The following is an 18,116-nucleotide window of genomic DNA, read 5'->3' on the forward strand; positions in this document are numbered from 1 at the left end:
TAGTTGGGTCATGCATTCATTTGAAGTCACAACGTTAAGAAGGCACTGTGGTTTTGGGATGTGCACAAACACATTTTGAATGATAAGACTTTTGCAGGATTTGTGTTTCTGTCGAGAATTCTGTCATTAAATAGTGACTGTATTTGTTTGATCTGATGTCCAAACTACAGTTCAAGGATAGGAGATTTCATTTCACAAGTACAGAATTATACAAGCACAAGAATGTTTCAAACACATACAGGTTAGGTTTTCAGAACGTTTCAACATCGGCGATTTAAGTCCCTAAAACTTGGCTAAAAAATCCACACACCTTGTTCTCAAGGCCTTAATTTGCTGTTGATTGACAGGAAACCATAAAAAAAAGACAATCCAAGGCTGGTGTTGGAGCTTAGCTTAGCTAAATTGTCTTGGACAAGGCTGCCAAACTCTGTTCCTGGAAATCTACCGTCCTGGACATTTTTATTTCAAACCCAGTTTGGCACACCTGATTCTACTAATGAGCAGCTCAGTGACATCTCTTGCTGTTGAATGAGGCGTGCTTTGTTAGGGTTGGTATGAAAACTTACGGGTCAGTTGATCTTCAGCAGGGGTCCCCGATCTTATCCAGAAAGGGCCAATGTGGGTGCAAGCTTTTGTTTTAACCAAGCGGTAACACACTTGATTCTACTAATCAAGGTCTTTAGCAAGGACTCTTGTGGTTTATTAGTAGAAGCAGGTGCGTAACTGCTTGGTTGATACAAAAGCATGCACCCACACGAAGAGAATCACCAACAGACAGGACCTGATTCGAACCTGGGACCCTGATGCAGGGAGGTAACGGTGAGTAGCTGCTTTATTTTAACATGCTTCAGTGAACCCAATCAACCACCCCCCCCACCCCCCCACCCCCAGCCCCTTATGACCAAATAAGGGTGGGATATCTCATCTGCAGGATTAATTATGGGGATCTGTGCCACTCACTGTCGTATTGACTAATCCATACAGAATGCCTGGCCAACACAGCATATCACTAAGGTCAGAGCTGTTCTGAAAGCAGCCATTCATTGTCCTAATTTGTTTTGTTCCTGTGAACACCTACTGAATGCAGCCCACATTTAGGCTCTGCTTCCTTGACTTTTGCATAATTCCTGGCTACCTTTCAGGTTTTGCCAAAAAGGAGAGGAAAAATAATTCCCAAACAAGATGGTAGTTTGCACGCAACGTAGTTCTGGTTTTCTGCTTATACTCTCAATTCAAATTCAAACCAGTTATCCCAATTAATTTTTGTCTACAGCTACCCCACAGGACCTGGTAGGGCAAAAGCTTTCTAGTAGTTCCATTGCTTATGACATTACCATAACCAGAATCACTGGGAGGAAGCTCAAATGGTTTAGCCTGAACTCCTGATTCCCACTCTATCTCCAGGACACCTGGGGTGGGAAATGACCACCTGTGTTCTGGTGTCTGCTCAAGACCATGCAATCTGATTGGTTCTGGGCAGTTTTTGCCAGCAATATGTTGCAGGTCATTGGTTAGCATGAATCACAGCCTCCAACTGGAGCCCCACTGTCACAAGGTCAGCTGATGGTACATTAGCAAATCACCTTGAAGTTGGGATTAATTATTTCACATCAGCATAAACCCGGTCAGGCTCATAAGACCGTAAGGTCGTAAGCCTGACCAGTGATGTTAGGAGCAGTTGCCACCCGCTGGATTCTTTTTGGTAGGTTAGGATAGGGATCACACAGCCAGAGCCAGTTAACTGCGGGGTTGAATCTTTCGGTTGCCAGATTGAGTGTCTCTAACTAGGAATTTGCCAAGGACATCATGATTAACACGCCTGCTTGTCCTATATGTTTCGTGGGACCTGGCCTTAATGTTCCTTCTAAATGATCGTACCACCTATGACGCCATGTGTATGTGTAGACTAAACACAGCTAAGCAGGACATGTCAGAGAAACATTGATTTTTTTGTGTGAGTTTGCGTGTGTATATGCTCAGAGTAGAGATTAGCGATGTACTGGGCTATTCTGATAAGAGTGTTATTTGACGAGAGTGTTTGCTGAGCAAACTTCAAATATTAATTATTTGAACATACAATTCAAGATTATAAAAGGTATGAAGCTAAATGCAATGATTATCTGCACATGCCTTTTCACTATAATCTAAGGTTTATTTTTATTGAATATTAAATTGTCTGTAGGTAACTTTAGATCAGAACAGATATTCAATTTTAACAATTCATAAAAAAAGAACATTCTGCTTTTTAATGGGGGAGGTGCCATGTCGTGACCTCCGCAGACAGGCAGTCCAGGTCTGCATACAGCGTGAAAATGCTACACACCTTCTATAAATGGTGCTGTCCGAAGCATCCTGCTCCTGAACGCCGTTTCCTTGGCTGTTAGCACGGCGACTGTGTGAAGCACAACCGACTGTGTGAAGCGCAACCGACTGTGTGTTGGTGGCATTAAAAACGCTCACGGTTTATTGCGGTGGTGCGTAAGAGGCAGGGCCAAGTTCAGCAGGAAGTCAACTCGTTTTGGCAGGAAGTCATTTCCCAGCATCCCGAACGGCCGCTGCAGAACGCGCACCCATCGGCCTTTGGTTCCCGCGGAGTGGCATGCCAGAGGTCACAGAGAGAACAGAAAGGCCTCACGGTTCTCAAGCCTCGTCTGTGTACACGGCACAGTTTGAGCTGTCAGTGAACATTGCTAAAGCCTCAGGTAAATATTTAAGTCTGATAGACAGCTCAAACTTTTCTTTTTTTCCCCGAAAATCAATATACACTGCAGGTCAGTTCACGGTGCTTTGTTTGCAAATGGGGCGACCTTAATAAAGACTCCACTGTGAATGAGCAAAGGAGACCAAAATGATCATTTTATTAGCCCAAAGATTGCTATCAGACCTTTGGCAACGGAGAGAAGCAGCTAGAAGTTACAGAAGTGAAGTGTGTTAGCCAGGGAGGAGGCCCACTCCCCAGCTCCTGTACAGTAAATAAGAGAGAGAGAGAAAATGGCGTTTCTTTTAATGCGGTGGTTCACATTGTGGCGCACTCCTTAGTGAAAGAGCGGGGGGGGGCATGAATGGAGGGAGGTGGAGGTTGTTTCTGGTCTCTACTTCTTCACCTCACCAAGGTCACCAATGCTGTCATCATCCACCTGTGGGAAGAGAATATCCTCATAACAGGGTAGGTGTGGGGTGGGGGCGGGGGTGGGGGTGGGTGGAGCTCAGCTAGCTGACTTCTCTGTTTTACAATGGTAGTATTCAGAATTGCAGTAGGAGAATGATGCTGCATTTGGTCGGTCTCGTCAACATGTGAAGGCAGAACAAATAGCCCAAGTGACCAAGTCGTATGTACAAGGTGCTTGCATTTGTAAGGTAGGTTTATCACGTGAACAATGTTGTCAAGAAACTGGACCGGTGAGATCGCCCACTGCAAGATGTAAATAATAGAAGCCAGGCATGAACTCTGCTGTGTCTTGACATCAGCGGAAAACGAGAACAGAGTAAATCTCACATCCTCACCAAACTTGGCAACTCTGTTTAAAAACATGATAGATAAATAGGCCTAAATTAGTTATATGGATATATTTACCATTAACCTAGTACATTGTTGCTATTGTCCAACAAACAACTGCAGGGAGAGGTCAGTGATACATCACAACTGGTTAACTTGGATACCCTGGAACTTGTGGAAAAAGTAAGTTTCTGACAAGTTGCCATATTGAAACTACATCGGCTTCCGCGTGAAGGCGTTAGTGTGAAACTTGAGTTGTGGTTGGCGAAATGCAACCGTTGTTGTAGCAACTTGTCAGCAACTTAGTTTTTTAAAGTACATAACCGTTTTGAAATTCACAGTTGAGATTTAAAGGTTGTAATTTATGTCACAGAACAAAACGTTTTCTGTTTGATCTGACCCCTGTCACCTGCAGAAGGAGCAACCAAACACCAAAAACAAATCAATTAATCACCCGAAAGCCATATGCTCAGGGTAGTGATAACACACTGCAGCAATACTCAGTGGAACATAACACTTCTACAGCAATACTCAGTGGAATATAACACTACTACAAGCAATACAGGTACAAAAACACCCCCATCTGGGTCCTGCAGTAACACTTAAAGATATCAATTTGGAAACTGTATGTGCATAAGATTTATGAGAGAATATTCAAACATAGTAAATATTAAATTTGCTAAGAGGTTTATTTTTACACTTGGTATCCTACCGTTCATATCATGGCTTTAGTTCTATACAGCCTGATTCATGTTGAGGTGACTCACAAACAATATGCAGAAAATATGTTTGTTTGTTTTTGTTTGTTTGTTTGTTTGTTTTTACAAAGCTGACAGAAAAAACAGAATTCCTGAGAAATGCCATCCTAGATCGAGAATTAGGCTTTCAGCAGCTATTCCTGAGATAGCAGTTTTTTTTACCACAAAAATCCCCAAAATGAATGTGAATAATACCTTACTGAAACACAAAAACAGATAAATACGACCGTAATTAGGCTTTCGTTTCTATATTAGTCTTAATTACAATGCTATACAGATAAACTTGCATATCAGCTTCCTCAGATGGTTTCAAAGCTTACAGCAGCGTTAGTGTATCAAAATATATTGTTGGAGTTGGAGCCAATTTCTCAAGAGCTGTTGTAAATATGTAAAAAGTGCCCCCTAGTGGCTACATGAAATAATGAACATGACTGTGAAACCAATAATTAGAGCAGGTGTGTGTTGGCTTAAACCGGACGAAGACGCTGCCAACAAACTGTTTTAACACTCCGCTCTACACGCTTGATTCTGAGCCAAATACTAGCCTAGAATATTTGATTTAGGCTATTTTGATTTGATTTGATATTATTGCTGATTACATTCTATTTTTTTTGTTTTTATTTGCCATTGAACAAAACAAAAAATAACTTGATAGGCACTGACATCCAACTAAAGAATAAAGGGTAATCAAGGCATTTATGTCACACATAAGCGCGTAGAACTGTACCGAGGGGATTAATTGAACTTATATTTGTGAACAGAAAGACGAAACAAAAAGTTTTTTTTTTTTTTTTTTTAACTTTCAGATCTTCGGACATCGTTCGGATCCGATTGGATTGTAATGGGAGATCGTTTGAGCTTGCCTCGGCGGACTTGTTGAATTCATGTGAACATTAAATTGATTGCATTTTTGAGATATACAAAGACACCACGTCTTTAACATATAGCCTATCTGCAATAATAATAGAGATGATGCTGTAAAGTGATGGGCACGCAGCGCCTAATAGCCTGTCGCGGAGCGCCCCGGTGCACGAGCTGTCAGTTCTCAGAAAATCATTTTGAAATCAACAGCAACCGTTGTTCTGCAACCAACTATTATATTTGCAGGTAATGTATAAAGACCATCATGATTCGTTATGATATAGCCTAACTGTAGGAATGTAGTGTGATGTGTTTTTCGTTGTTTAATCAATTGTAGCCTACATATGAATAATACTATTTTGGAGATCGCCAAATGAAGCTAACCGTTAGCTATCTAACAAGTGGGTAGGTGCTCGCTGGGTAGCTAAGCTATCTACCTGCTGTTTTACAATAACGATTGTATTGTAATGTTATTTTATGTATTGAGAGGAAACCAACGGACATAATGCATAGTATAGTAACTTAGTAACTTATGAACTGTTATTTTAATTAATATGTTAAGAACGAGTAAAATACTAATAGTGAATTGAGCAAAAACGTAGCTAACGTTAACTAACGTCCTGTTCGGGTAAGCATATGGTTGCCAAGGCAACAGCAGGAGTGATTTCGCTCACTAGGCAGTAACGTTAACGTTAATGAAATAGTACATAATATACTAAATTCTATATTGGGTATCTTATGTATTACAATGTGTTTTGAATGGACAGTGTGTTTGTAATGAGTTATAGCCTATTTATAATAGTAATTCATTTAGATATAGGCTAGTGTTTATGTAATGGAATGATATATGTGTTGATGTGGTTGTTTATATTTGTTGTTGATATTTATCACCGTTTATTGTTGTCAGTTATTCCTTCCCGTCCGCTGTTGAAATTAACGGGTCTGTTATAAGATGACGTTACGCCTTTGTGTGATTTGCGTAAATCTTTCTCTGAAAATTTCTGTCACAAATGGAAAGGGACTTGACTCTAATGGAGTCAACCTTTTGGTTTAAGACGCAGCTTTATAGGAAAAACATGCCCTAGAAAAGGAAGAGGCTTAACTGAGTCAGAAGAAAGCTGAATTACAAGCAAGGAAAGAAACATTGACTCTGAAGACTGAAATTGCTGAAGCAAATGCAAAAATCAACAGACCTGGAACACTGGAAGAAGCAAGAAGTGTTCAAAACTCTGGCTACAAAAACATGTGGAATGAACATCTTGCATAGACATGTTGATGACAGTGAAGGTCATGTTAAATCTGATGATGGTGTTGATGAGAAAGATGAAGAGAATGGTGCGGTACAGAGAATCAGCCATACTGCTTACCAAAGCTCAAGAGCCCCTACTGGCAAACAGTTGTATGTGGGACCCAGAGAAGCAAATTCTAAGCAGCAGCTTTCTCCTAAGAACAAAGAACGTTCTTCTGCCCGCAAAGTTGTTTGAAGTGTTCAGGTTGATAAAAATGTTAACATACTAACAATCATGCAAAGGTAAAATGAAATAATGGTGATGTTTATAAAAGCACAGAGACTCTCAACACTCCCATCTTGAGAAATTACTGTCTTTAAAGGCAATCCACTGAACTACATGACTTTCCTCCGTACCTTTGAACACCACATTGAAGACAAAACGAGCAATGATCGTGACAGGTTGTTTTTTCTTGAACAGTTTGCTGATGCTCAACCTAAAGCACTTGTCAGAAGTTGTCTGCATATGAACCTAAGAAGGGATACAAAGAAACTACTGCACAAACATTTTGGCAATAATGTACTGATCGCTTCAGCATACCTAGAAAAGGCACTGAACTAGGCCATTCTCAGAGCCAGAAAGACAGGAAGGCACTTCAGGAGTATGCACTGTTTCTGGGGGTTTGTCATAATGCAATGATTGACATTGATGCACTTGAAGACATGAACAATCCTTCACACATGAAAACGGTCATTTCTAAACTTCCGTTCAAACTTTGACGTAAATGGAGAGGTGTTGCTTATGCTTACTGTGAGCACACTACTCAAAGAGCCAAGTTAAAACAGTTGGAAGATGTTACGCCAAAGGCATCAAAGGAGCACAAAGGAGGAAACCCCAAAGCTAGTGGCACAAGTCTGGACAACCATACAACAATGCCACAATCACATCTGAAGAGGTTCAAACTCCAACTCCGACAAACACCACAAACCCATCAGGACATGCTTGTATTGTAAAGCAGATCATGCTACAGAGGTGTGCAAACAGTTGGAGCAAAAGAAACATAAAGAGAAGGTTGACTTCTTCAAGGCAAATGGCATTCGTTTTGGATGTGGGACAATCTAAGTAAGGACTTCAAAAGGCGACTGAGTTGCAAAATATGTTCACAAAGACACCCCACAATCTTGCATATTCAACAAAGGAAGACAGAAGAAAACAAGAAAGACGATGTGTCTACAAACACAGAGAAAAGTCTGTGTTTACTCATTGCTGCTACCTCCTCTATTCACTCTGAATTCTCCTCTTGAAATATTTCAGAATTTCATTCTTGAACTGCCAATCAGCAAGATTTGTTTTGCTTCTACCAGCCAGTAACTGAAGAATGACTAAGACACGCTTACACTCACACATACACTTGCACCCTCATACATGACATGACATGAAGAATACATTGATTTATTGAACATTTAGAGTTTAGTTTACTCCTATTTTGAGTTTTGTATTGTTATTATGCACCCTGCCCATAACAATAGGGACCGGTGTGTTGGAGCAAATTTCTCAAGTGCTATTGTAAATATGTAAATAGCGCCCCCTTGTGGCTACATTAAATGGTTAATAATGTAATTACGTGGCTGTGAAGCCAATAATTAGAGCAGGTGTGTGTTTGAACCGGTGAAGACGCTTCTGACAAACAGTTTTTTTACCACTCCGCTTTACACCCTACCTTGATTTTGAGCCAAATACTAGCCTAGAAAATTTGATTTAGGCTAGTTTGATTTGAGTTGATACATTCTTTTTTTTGCTTTGATATATTTCTTTATTTTGATGCATGAATCCTAGCCCCTTTTTGTTTTGATTACTTATTGAAAGTATTATTGCGTTCAGATGCTTATTGCATACTCATACAAAATTAAATAAACAGCCTGCTTCGTGGATTACTTCAATCCAACTATCAAGATCATCAAAAACGTGAGTAATACAAGTAGAGAGGACAATCGAAAAATGTATTTCCGGAAATAGTATTGTGATTAAAATATCAGTTTAGCCTTAAGTTAATGTACTGTGAACTGCAATTGTACATAAATATAATATTAATGTGATGTGTCTGTGTTTGTGGCCTTTTAGCCTTTAACTTTTAAAGATTTAATTCAATCTTCTACTGGGACTTTTGCCATTTATTGAGGGTGTGACAGAAAATTTTGGTGCTGCTGACTATAATCAAATGTTTTTCACATTTACCGTTCGATTGAGCAAGTACCATTCAAAGTACATTTTCATGGGTTAGTGCTGTCAGATTGCGCTAGTTACTTCACATTAGCCTTGTACGGCAATCAGTAAAGGCTAACAGCACAGTACCACTGAATACTTGTCGCTTCTATCACCACTGTAATGAACTAAAAAAGGCAACAAACTACATTTTCTGCAGGAAATGTATTGTTGAGCTCACGCACATACACTTCTGGCGACATTCTAATGCTCCGTTTTGCCCTCCCTAATACAAGGCAAAGAAAAGTTATGTCACACAGAAGCGCATAGAACTCTCACAAAGGTGTCTTCTGTGGCTTAACTGAATTTATATTTTTGTGAACAGAAAGCCACAACATATATAATAAACACATTAATTGTATACATATTTTCTCACAATTTGGAATGTCCTGTGTGTGTGTGTGTGTGTGTGTCCTGTGTGCCTGTGTCTGTGTGTTTACTCATTGCTGCTACCTCCTCTGTTCACTCTGAATTCTCCTCTTGAAATATTTCAGAATGTGCATTTTTTTCCAAATAGCCACTGCAGTAAAACCCTTAACTGTACCAACAAGCATCTAAGAACCAGCATGTGCCCAGCATTTCTGATCTTAACAGCATGTGGACAATCACAGCAGAATAGAGACAATGGTTTTTTGAACGCTGTAACGGTTGGTGTTACCATGATATTACGATTTATCCAAAGCAATCAGGTCTCATTCTCCTCAAAAAAGCACAATGGTTGGTTGAAATGACCGTGCCCCGAATAGGTGTCGGTAGCCCCACCTCTTTTTTTTTTTGCTTTTAGGAAGACTGACTGTTCAAATCAGCCGCTCTCACCTCCTTCACCTCCAGCAGGGGGCGTCTCTCCACCTCCAGCTTCCTGCTGTTGACTGTTTTCTGCAGATGCAGAGGCAGGATTCACACTGAGATCAGATCACACGCATCACGTTTGTGTGTGTGTATGCGTGCATGTTTGTGTGTGTGTGTGGACACCTTCTGTCTTTTCTCAACCAAACAGAACCGTTTAAGCAGTTGGAATCAAACAACGCCCAACTAGGCCAACTGGCGTCTCATGGTTTGCTGGTCTATAACTGGCTTCTGTCACGGAATTTGGTGGTAGAAATGGAACTTTCAGGCAAACTCTCAAGTAGGGGTGGGCGATATGGCAAAAATATCATATCATGATTTTTTTCAGGCATGATCACGATCCACAATATGATCACGATTCTTTTTCATGTTGGTTTTTAAGACTGTTTTGCAAGTTAATGAACAATGCAATCAAACTAATATGTAAGAAAATATTGCCCTTCAAGGAAACAAAACCTAAAAGAAAAAGAATAACAGAGGCCATTTGGGCCAAAGTACCAGATTTGAATCAAGTGCAATTCTGCAAAGTATTAAGTTTGTACGGCTACCGCTAGCCTCTAGCTGCGTGGCTGTGCCTGTGGCACTCACGTGAGATCCCCTGATTGTTTGGCTTTCCCCGTGTTCTTTGGGGTGCTTTCTCTTGAGGTGATTAAAAAGGTTTGTCGTGTTGCCATCCGATGTGCGAACATTTTCTTTGCAAATAATGGTGTTTTGCGCCGTGTCGGTTTTGGAAAACCCAAACCAGTTCCATATCACAGACGTCAAATTTTTTTAGGGACCGACTCCTCCTTGGTGTCAGCCATGCCGCTATGGTGTCACATGATTTAAGCGAGATGAAACACCAAGTGGTCACCTCGTGATTTATAAAGCACATAAAAAGGAGGGTGGACCTGAACGGACGGTTAAAAAGGCACCAAAATAATAAGACACATCCCTTTTTTTAAAACCTGCGGAGATTTTTATGTAAGTTAATGTAATGTTGCCTAAAAATACTTCTAACCCCTCCTCTCATCATGGATAGTCTTGTGTTTGTTGTAATGCCAGGGACAAGTACGTAAGTGTTTGTCTGCCAATATGGAAAAGAAAAATCATGCTAATTTGGTTAGTTGAAACATCACCTCATACTCAAAGGGTATGCGCGGCCGCCGCCCACTTTCGTCCAACCTGCTGTAGCCTACACCTTCACTGAAATACGCCTGGCAGTGACCTTGTTCAGTGCTACCGGGGAAATCCCAATTTTGATCATTTAAAAGCAGACTTTTAGATTGTGTTGGTTTCATTCGCCCACAGGCTGCCATCTGTTGTATGCCGACTCCCGTTGCTGTTCGCCTGGATTATACACACCGTGTGCCAATTAAGTTGTGTAAAAGTATATTTCTGCAACCATGTACTGTAATGAACAGTAAACGGTCAAAATAGGCTGTTTGTGTTATACATTTTACTGCAGACATAGCCTATGCTCAGTTGGAATATTTTATCCCAATTAATCAGCACATCTTTATTGTAAAAAAAAAAAAAAGTTATTTATTTATACAACGCCGTATTATTATTATTCATCTCATCAGCAAATGATGCATACCCCAGGTCCCTGCAGCTGTACCACAGCCTCTGGACGTGCGACCAGGGCCTCGTGGATTGCGCGTTGACAGATGAGCCAGCTGTCGCGGTGCGCTACTTGTCGCTATGCCGCAGAGAGCAGTCTGAGAACGCTTTTCGGTCCCAGAGACGTTTTTCGGCGTCAGCTTGCTTTTTGCTTCGAATAACCCGTGGCAGTAGAAGTGAGATGTAGACTGTAGGGCTTTAAGCAGTAAAAAGGATATGCACTGCAGGCACCACAAATATTTTGATCTCAACAAGTATTTTAGTTTTATATTTCAACTTTAAATTGTATTTCTATTACTTTTTTCTAAATTATACAAAAATATTGTCAATAACATTAGACAGTTTAACACATTTCGAGATTTGTCAATGAGGTAAAATTTCACTTATCAAGCTAAAAGTAACTTAAAACTTTTTTTAAAAGGTATGTAAAAAAACAGGTAGGGCAGAGTAGGTTTACATAGAGCACATATTCCTCAACAAAATGTCCTCTGTAAAAATGGACAAAATATTTTCCCTTTCAAGTATTTTTATTCATATTTTCATACTTTCAAAAACCAGACATTTGAAACATTAAGCAGGGTTCAACGTTAAGGTTTTTTTTTCACTTGCCCGGTCGGACATGCCAAATCTGGCCAATCCTTGCCCATTTAGGGGGTACCCTATTTAAAGCTTTATAACTCCAGATGTGAACACCACAGAGACTTGAACAATGGCTTGAATGAAGCAAGACATTTGTACCATGTACAATACTAGCTTAGATTACTTTATATTCATAATTTTGGAAGAAATTAAGTGCCACAAATACAATTGTCTAGGCAAAATATCTAAAATGAATTTACTCCTTTTTTTTTTTAGTTTGCAGTGAAATACTGGGAGATTGCATGTACACAGCAGGTTGAAGTATACATGTCCTGGATCAAAACTTCTTGACCACAAGTTCATAAAATCTAAGGGTGGATATGTAGAACTACTAAAGATCTATGAAGCAAAATCTAAGCAGTATACCCAGCGTCTTCAAATTTACCAAAAATGTCCAAATTATGCATTGCTGTAAATCACGTATTTCACTACAAATCAACTGTTTTTACTCAAGAAACTCACTGTGCAATCATTTTAGAGTGGTAATTACAAGCTTTCTGTCAGTACAGTGGTCTAAAATAGCTAGGGGTCCAAAATGTAATGTGTTTTGTCCATTGTAAAGCATATAAATGAAGGTTTATGAAGGTTTAAGATGAAACATTGATATTTGATTTAAACATAATGCAAAAATATTGTCACACAATGCTGCACAGTACGTAAATGTGTAATAATTAACTCTTGTATTTCTATACCCTGTACTCTCGTATGTTTTCTTGTATGGGGATGGGACGATATGAAAACAATTTTTAACCGTCCACCATGTTTTGGCAATGTTCCAACATACTCGTCATCATTGTTGCATGCATCACAAAAACTATTACACTACTAAACTATTAAACTAACGCTTACATTACAGTGTGAAATATTTACATTATATAATACCACTAACCTGTTTAAAGACACTCAATTTCAAAAATAACGTATATAACCGAAATATTTTGAGCAGTAATACTTACAAAGCAATAATGAAATGTAATTTGTGTTCAGTAGATAGGGAGACAGTAAATCAATGACAGTTCTATCCGCTTCTGTTTTGCTCCAGAAAACAATGTCAGATAGGTCTATCAGCAACCATATGGCTTAGCTATGCCCAAAAGTCCTCAATAATAATAGCATTTTCCAAGAAAATTACGTAAAATCGTTGACAACGTTTCGTTAGGTGCAGCGTCTTTTACTGCTACCACAGAGTGAATGCAATGATAAGAAATTTTTCAGTTACGCTGACCTATAAAACGCTATTCCAAAAGCAAAATTAGACATGTTATACATCGTTAGAAAGCTAATACTCTCACCTGCTGAATAAATGAATTGTCAATCTAGTCAGACTGTAGTAAAAAGGGCGTCAACACCGTAAACAACGTGTGGTATTACACACAGCTATTTTGAAAGGTACCCAGTCATCACAAATGCGCGTGTATTTTACAAACGTATTGTCCAAGATAATATATGACCACTCAGTCTCAAAAGGGACATCTCTACACATAAACCCAATGGTAAGGTTGTATATTTATTCAATATTTAGTCCCAGATATTGACTGTAGAATGACATGGTATCATTTTTTAAAACTTTGTCTTGTTTATTTCGTTATTGACAGCCACACGTCGCACTACTAGCCTACTCATATCTTGATTGGCCAACGGCGTGTGCCAATATTCTCCGACGCGTGCAAGAGGAGGGGGCTATGCTGTGTGCCAGAGAACGAGAACATAATTTATGATACGGCGATTGAAAAAATGATTGAAACATTTTTTATTGAATTTTTTTTTTAACCACTTGCCCGTTTGGGCAAGTGAGTTGCTGTATTTACTAGCCCGACGTGGCATTTTACTTGCCCCGGGCAATCGGGCAAGCCTTATTGTTGAACCTTGATTAAGAAAAAATTGTATTGTCTGGTTTGCACATCCTTGGTAAAATTGTGATAAATATTGTATTAAGTATTTAAGTATTTTGGCTGTAGAAAATAGTCACATGACATAAATAATATACAGTATAAATATATAAATAATATAATGTAACAGTACCATCTCTCAATCTGTGCGGGTTGAGAGGAAAGGGGATAAAATATTTATGCAATGCAGATATCGTTTTAGGGTTAGGTTAGAGTTTAGGAATTGTGCAAATAATTCAAATAATACTGTAATGTGGTGTGAGTGGAAATTGTAAAATATGCACAAGCTGGTATGTATTACTCTAATGCATATTGAAATACAGTGGTTAATACAAAAACAAATCATTAAAATACTGAATAATTAAAATATGAATAATTGAAATACTTAAAATGTGTGTAATTAAATTTGTATGCAATTTAATTTAAAGCATGGAGCAAGTTCATTCTCAAAAAAGTGAACGCAAACACATTTTACTGCCCACATACTTCAGAGAGATATTGTAAACAAATCCAGAAAATCCATGGTTATACAATGGATTATTTATAATTAATGCAATGGCAATCATAATTATTTGATTCAAATTTTTAAAAATGCATAATTATCATGAATTGTCATACTTGATGCTGATGATTTTTGTATACCTCTAGTGCCGGGAAATTTTATTGGACTGTACACATTCCATTTCACTGGGTTTGCCTTCAGCTTCCCAAGTGAACCACACGCGACATCTTGCGCTATTTCTGAAACACAGAAGCCATAGGCATTGGTCGGCTGTCCGCCGTGTTGACGCTCATTGTTGGAGTTTGCGGATAAAAAAATCAGAAGAAAACAAATCCTGGAGGGCGGCTGAGTCTTCTGGTTGTTTGTCGCATTTCAGAACTTGTCATGTGATTTCATTTAAGTCATCAATCGTCATCAACGTACCTTGTTTTCAGGACTGAAATTGGCAGCTGATAGCAAGCAGTGTTTTAGTGTGAGGCATATGTCTGCTGTCAGCTATTGTGACACCATTTTACTGATGCCAAGGCTATATGCCAAAGTGTTTGAATCACTTAGCCTCATCTTAAGTAAAAAAAAAAAAATTTTAATTAAAAAGCTGATGGCAGCTTTTTTCTGTATATCGGTGGTGGAGTCAGTATTTACAGCAAGAAAACATGTCAAATATATTTTTAATAGGGTTTAAGTTTTAAACATCAATTTATTAATTGTTTCAGAACAGGTAATAAAGATCTATAGTACATAGCCTATGACCATATAACTGCACCTAGTTGTTGATTTTTAGAACATGCAGACAGATTAAATATGTACTTACTCAAAAGCAAAGAGCCTCTTCTACCTTTCCTCTATTTACAGTATATATACTAGACAGGTGACAAATTAAAGGAAAAACCAACATACAGTGTCGTAGTAAGGGGTTAGGCCACCAAGAGCCGCCAGAACAGCTTTAATGCGACTTGGCACAAATTATACAAGCCTCTGGAACTCTACTGTACGGATGGAACACCATTCTTCCAAAAGATATTCCATCATTTGGTGTTTTGAGGATAGCGGTGGAGAGTGCTATCTAACACGTCGGTCCAAAATCTCCCAGATGTTCAACTGGGTTGAGATCTAGTGACTGCGAAGGCCATACAATATGATTCACATCATTTTCATAATCATCAAACCATTCAGTGACCCCTTGTGCCCTGTGGATGGGGGCATTGTTATCCTGGAAGAGGCCAGTCCCATCAGGATAGAAATGTTTCTTCATAGGATAAAGGTGATTACTCCGAATAAAATTTTTGTCTTTGTAATGGGGGGTTTATACACAGCAAACCCTACTATAATATCTCTCTCTATGTAGCTGTTCTTGCTGACACAGTCTGATCACATCCTGCATTGACATTCTTAGTCACCTGAGCTTCTCTTCTGTTTTTCCTTACATATTACACAAATTCATGAGCATCACAGTCATCGAATGTATACTTTTGACAACCATTTCCAACCCTATTCACTGATGTCTTTCCCATAGATGTACTGTAAATGCAGATGTCACTTTAGTCACTGTTCCTATTGAAACACTAGCCAGTTGAGCAGTCTTTGTAACTAGAGCTCCTGCAATTCATGCTTGAATAATGAACCCTAACCCTAAAATCATGGTCAACTGGGCCTGGTCAACATTTATATGCATGCCACAGATCATGATAGAATGTCAGTTGTTTAATTATATCATGCAGTACACCTGTATGGAAGCATCTTCATTCGTTATGTTCTCCACTCATGTATTCAGGTTTTTCCTTTAATTTGTCACCCATATGTGTGTGTGTGTGTGTGTGTGTGTACATATATATGTGTGTGGCTGCAAATATGAGGCATTTGTATCTACATCTGTAAGGTATGTTGGTCTTTTAATCCAACCCACAGAGTAAAAATGTAATATTATATGTTGGAAAATTTGCAACCCCATCATTTTCATTTCCAGGCCTGTTTTTGACTAAGAGGGTTTTTGTATACCAGCTCTTTCTGGACATCACACAATGGCCTTGCAATTCATGATTAATTCAAATTTTCATACGCAGTCTATAAAAAGCTTTTTTTCTTCTCTCATGCTCTCTGTAAAAGGGGAAAAGCACAACACTACATTTCAAAGATTGCTGCACATGTAATAATGAATAAACTACTAAGCATTTGTTGCACTGTAAAATATCCATGAATGCCAACCAAATTGCACAAAACACCAATGAAAGCAACTTCTTCTGAACAAAAAGTACTGCAGTTTTACTGAAGCCTCTCCAGCCTTATCCCACCAATCTGCAGAGTGGAATTTCATTAACTTCTATGAAATACAGTGAATACCACTCATACATTGTCGTTGCTGTTGTTGTTGTTGTTGCTGCTGCTGCTGCTGCTGTTGTGGTTGTTGCTCTTGGTTGTTGTTAGTGGTTTGGTTGCTGTTGGGTGCCGACTCTTCCTGAGACTGCTTTCTGCCGAAGAGTCCATAGAAGAGTTCCTGGAAGGTTCTGCTGAAGGCGGGGCAGGAGAAGTAGCAGATGACAGGGTTGAGCATACTGTGAAAGTAGGTGAAGCAGACTGAGGTGTAGAATGCCAGGTTGACCTCTTGGAAGTATGAGCAATCATTGTACTGGTATTTCAGGACTATGACAGCAATGCGGGTGACATTACTGGGGAAGAAGCAAACAATGAAGACCAGTGCCATGACCAGAACAAACTGGACAGCCCTCTTGACCCTAGCCCGGTTGTCTATCTTGCTCCTCAGCTGCCAGGAGATGCAGACTGCGCTGAAGGTGATGACGGCGCCAGGCATGAAGAACTGGGCCAAGTACAAGATATTGTGCCAGGTGGAGAGAGGGTGGAAGCCCATGCAGATGTTAAAACTCTCGCACTGGGTTCTGTTGTTGCGGAAGAAGAAGTGCTTGTCTGCGAGCAGGTAGGTCGTTGTGGTGAGGATGAGTAGCCAGAGGCCGCCGGCCACCCCTTGAGCGTACCTTAGCCCCATCCGGTTGATCTTGTTGCGCGGGTGGACAATCCTGAGGTAGCGATCCACTGCCGCGGCTGTTAGAAAGAAGATGCCTGCCAATCGATTGCAGGCCAATAGGAAGAGCAGGAGACGACACATGGCGTCGCCGTGGATCCAGTTCTTTCCCCGCATGTAATAATCAGCCCTAAATGGCAGGCAGAAGAGCAGCACGGAGTCAGCCACAGCCAGGTGAGTCAGATAAACGGAGTTATTCTTCCAGGTGTCCATATGAAACATGAAGGTCCACAGCACCAGGGAGTTGCCCATCAACCCGAACATGAACTCCAGCAACAGGACCGGCGGCAGAACCTGATCCAGGATGGGCGACTCGAACGCGCAACAAACGGGGGCACTGCTGTTAGCCATCATTGGGGAAGTGAGCACGTGGATTCCAGAACCTTCTATCCCTTCCCTGCCCTTCGCCAGGCACCTGCACGCTCAGCGCTGGTGGAAGGCTTCTGCGAACTGCGTGCTCTGTGGCTGAACTTGTGAGGGCTCTGTGAAGTCACTGTCCACGCATGCAAACGAGCCTGTGCCACAGCTGGGGAGTGTTAGCCTCTCAGGGATTCCCAGCAGCCCCAAGAGAAACAAATCTCCCCTTTTAACACAGAACACCAGCCCTCTCACTGCCTAGAGGGACCTCGGTAAGAGAGGTAAGAGTGGTGTCATAGTTGGGTCATGCATTCATTTTAAGATACAGTGTTAAGAAGGAACCCTGGTTTTGGGATGTGCACAAAAACATTCTGAATAATGAGACTTTTGCAGGATTTTTGCTTCTGTTGAGAATTCTGTCATTAAATAGTGACTGTATTTGTTTGATCTGATGTCCAAATTATATTTCAATGATATGAGATTTCATTTCACAAGTACAGAATTACAGAAGCACAAGAATGTTACAAACACATAGAGGTTTTCGGTAAGTTTCAGCACCGGCGATTTAAGTCCCTAAACCTTACTGGCTGAAGAATCCACACACCTTGTTCTCAAGGCCTTAATGTGCTGTTGATTGAAAG

General features: G+C 40.0%; 1 protein-coding gene across 1 annotated transcript; it reads right to left on the minus strand.

Annotated features, from left to right (window-relative positions):
- Window positions 1-15,568: 15,568 nt before the first annotated feature.
- LOC135239540 (hydroxycarboxylic acid receptor 2-like) lies at window positions 15,569-17,469 on the minus strand. The gene has a single exon (XM_064308249.1). The coding sequence runs from the start codon at window positions 17,467-17,469 to the stop codon at window positions 16,402-16,404; it is 1,068 nt and encodes a 355-aa protein (XP_064164319.1). The 3' UTR covers window positions 15,569-16,401.
- Between the last annotated feature and the right edge of the window lie 647 nt (window positions 17,470-18,116).

This window comes from Anguilla rostrata, chromosome 14, assembly GCF_018555375.3.
Source record: "Anguilla rostrata isolate EN2019 chromosome 14, ASM1855537v3, whole genome shotgun sequence".
Classification (NCBI taxonomy): Eukaryota; Metazoa; Chordata; class Actinopteri; order Anguilliformes; family Anguillidae; genus Anguilla; species Anguilla rostrata.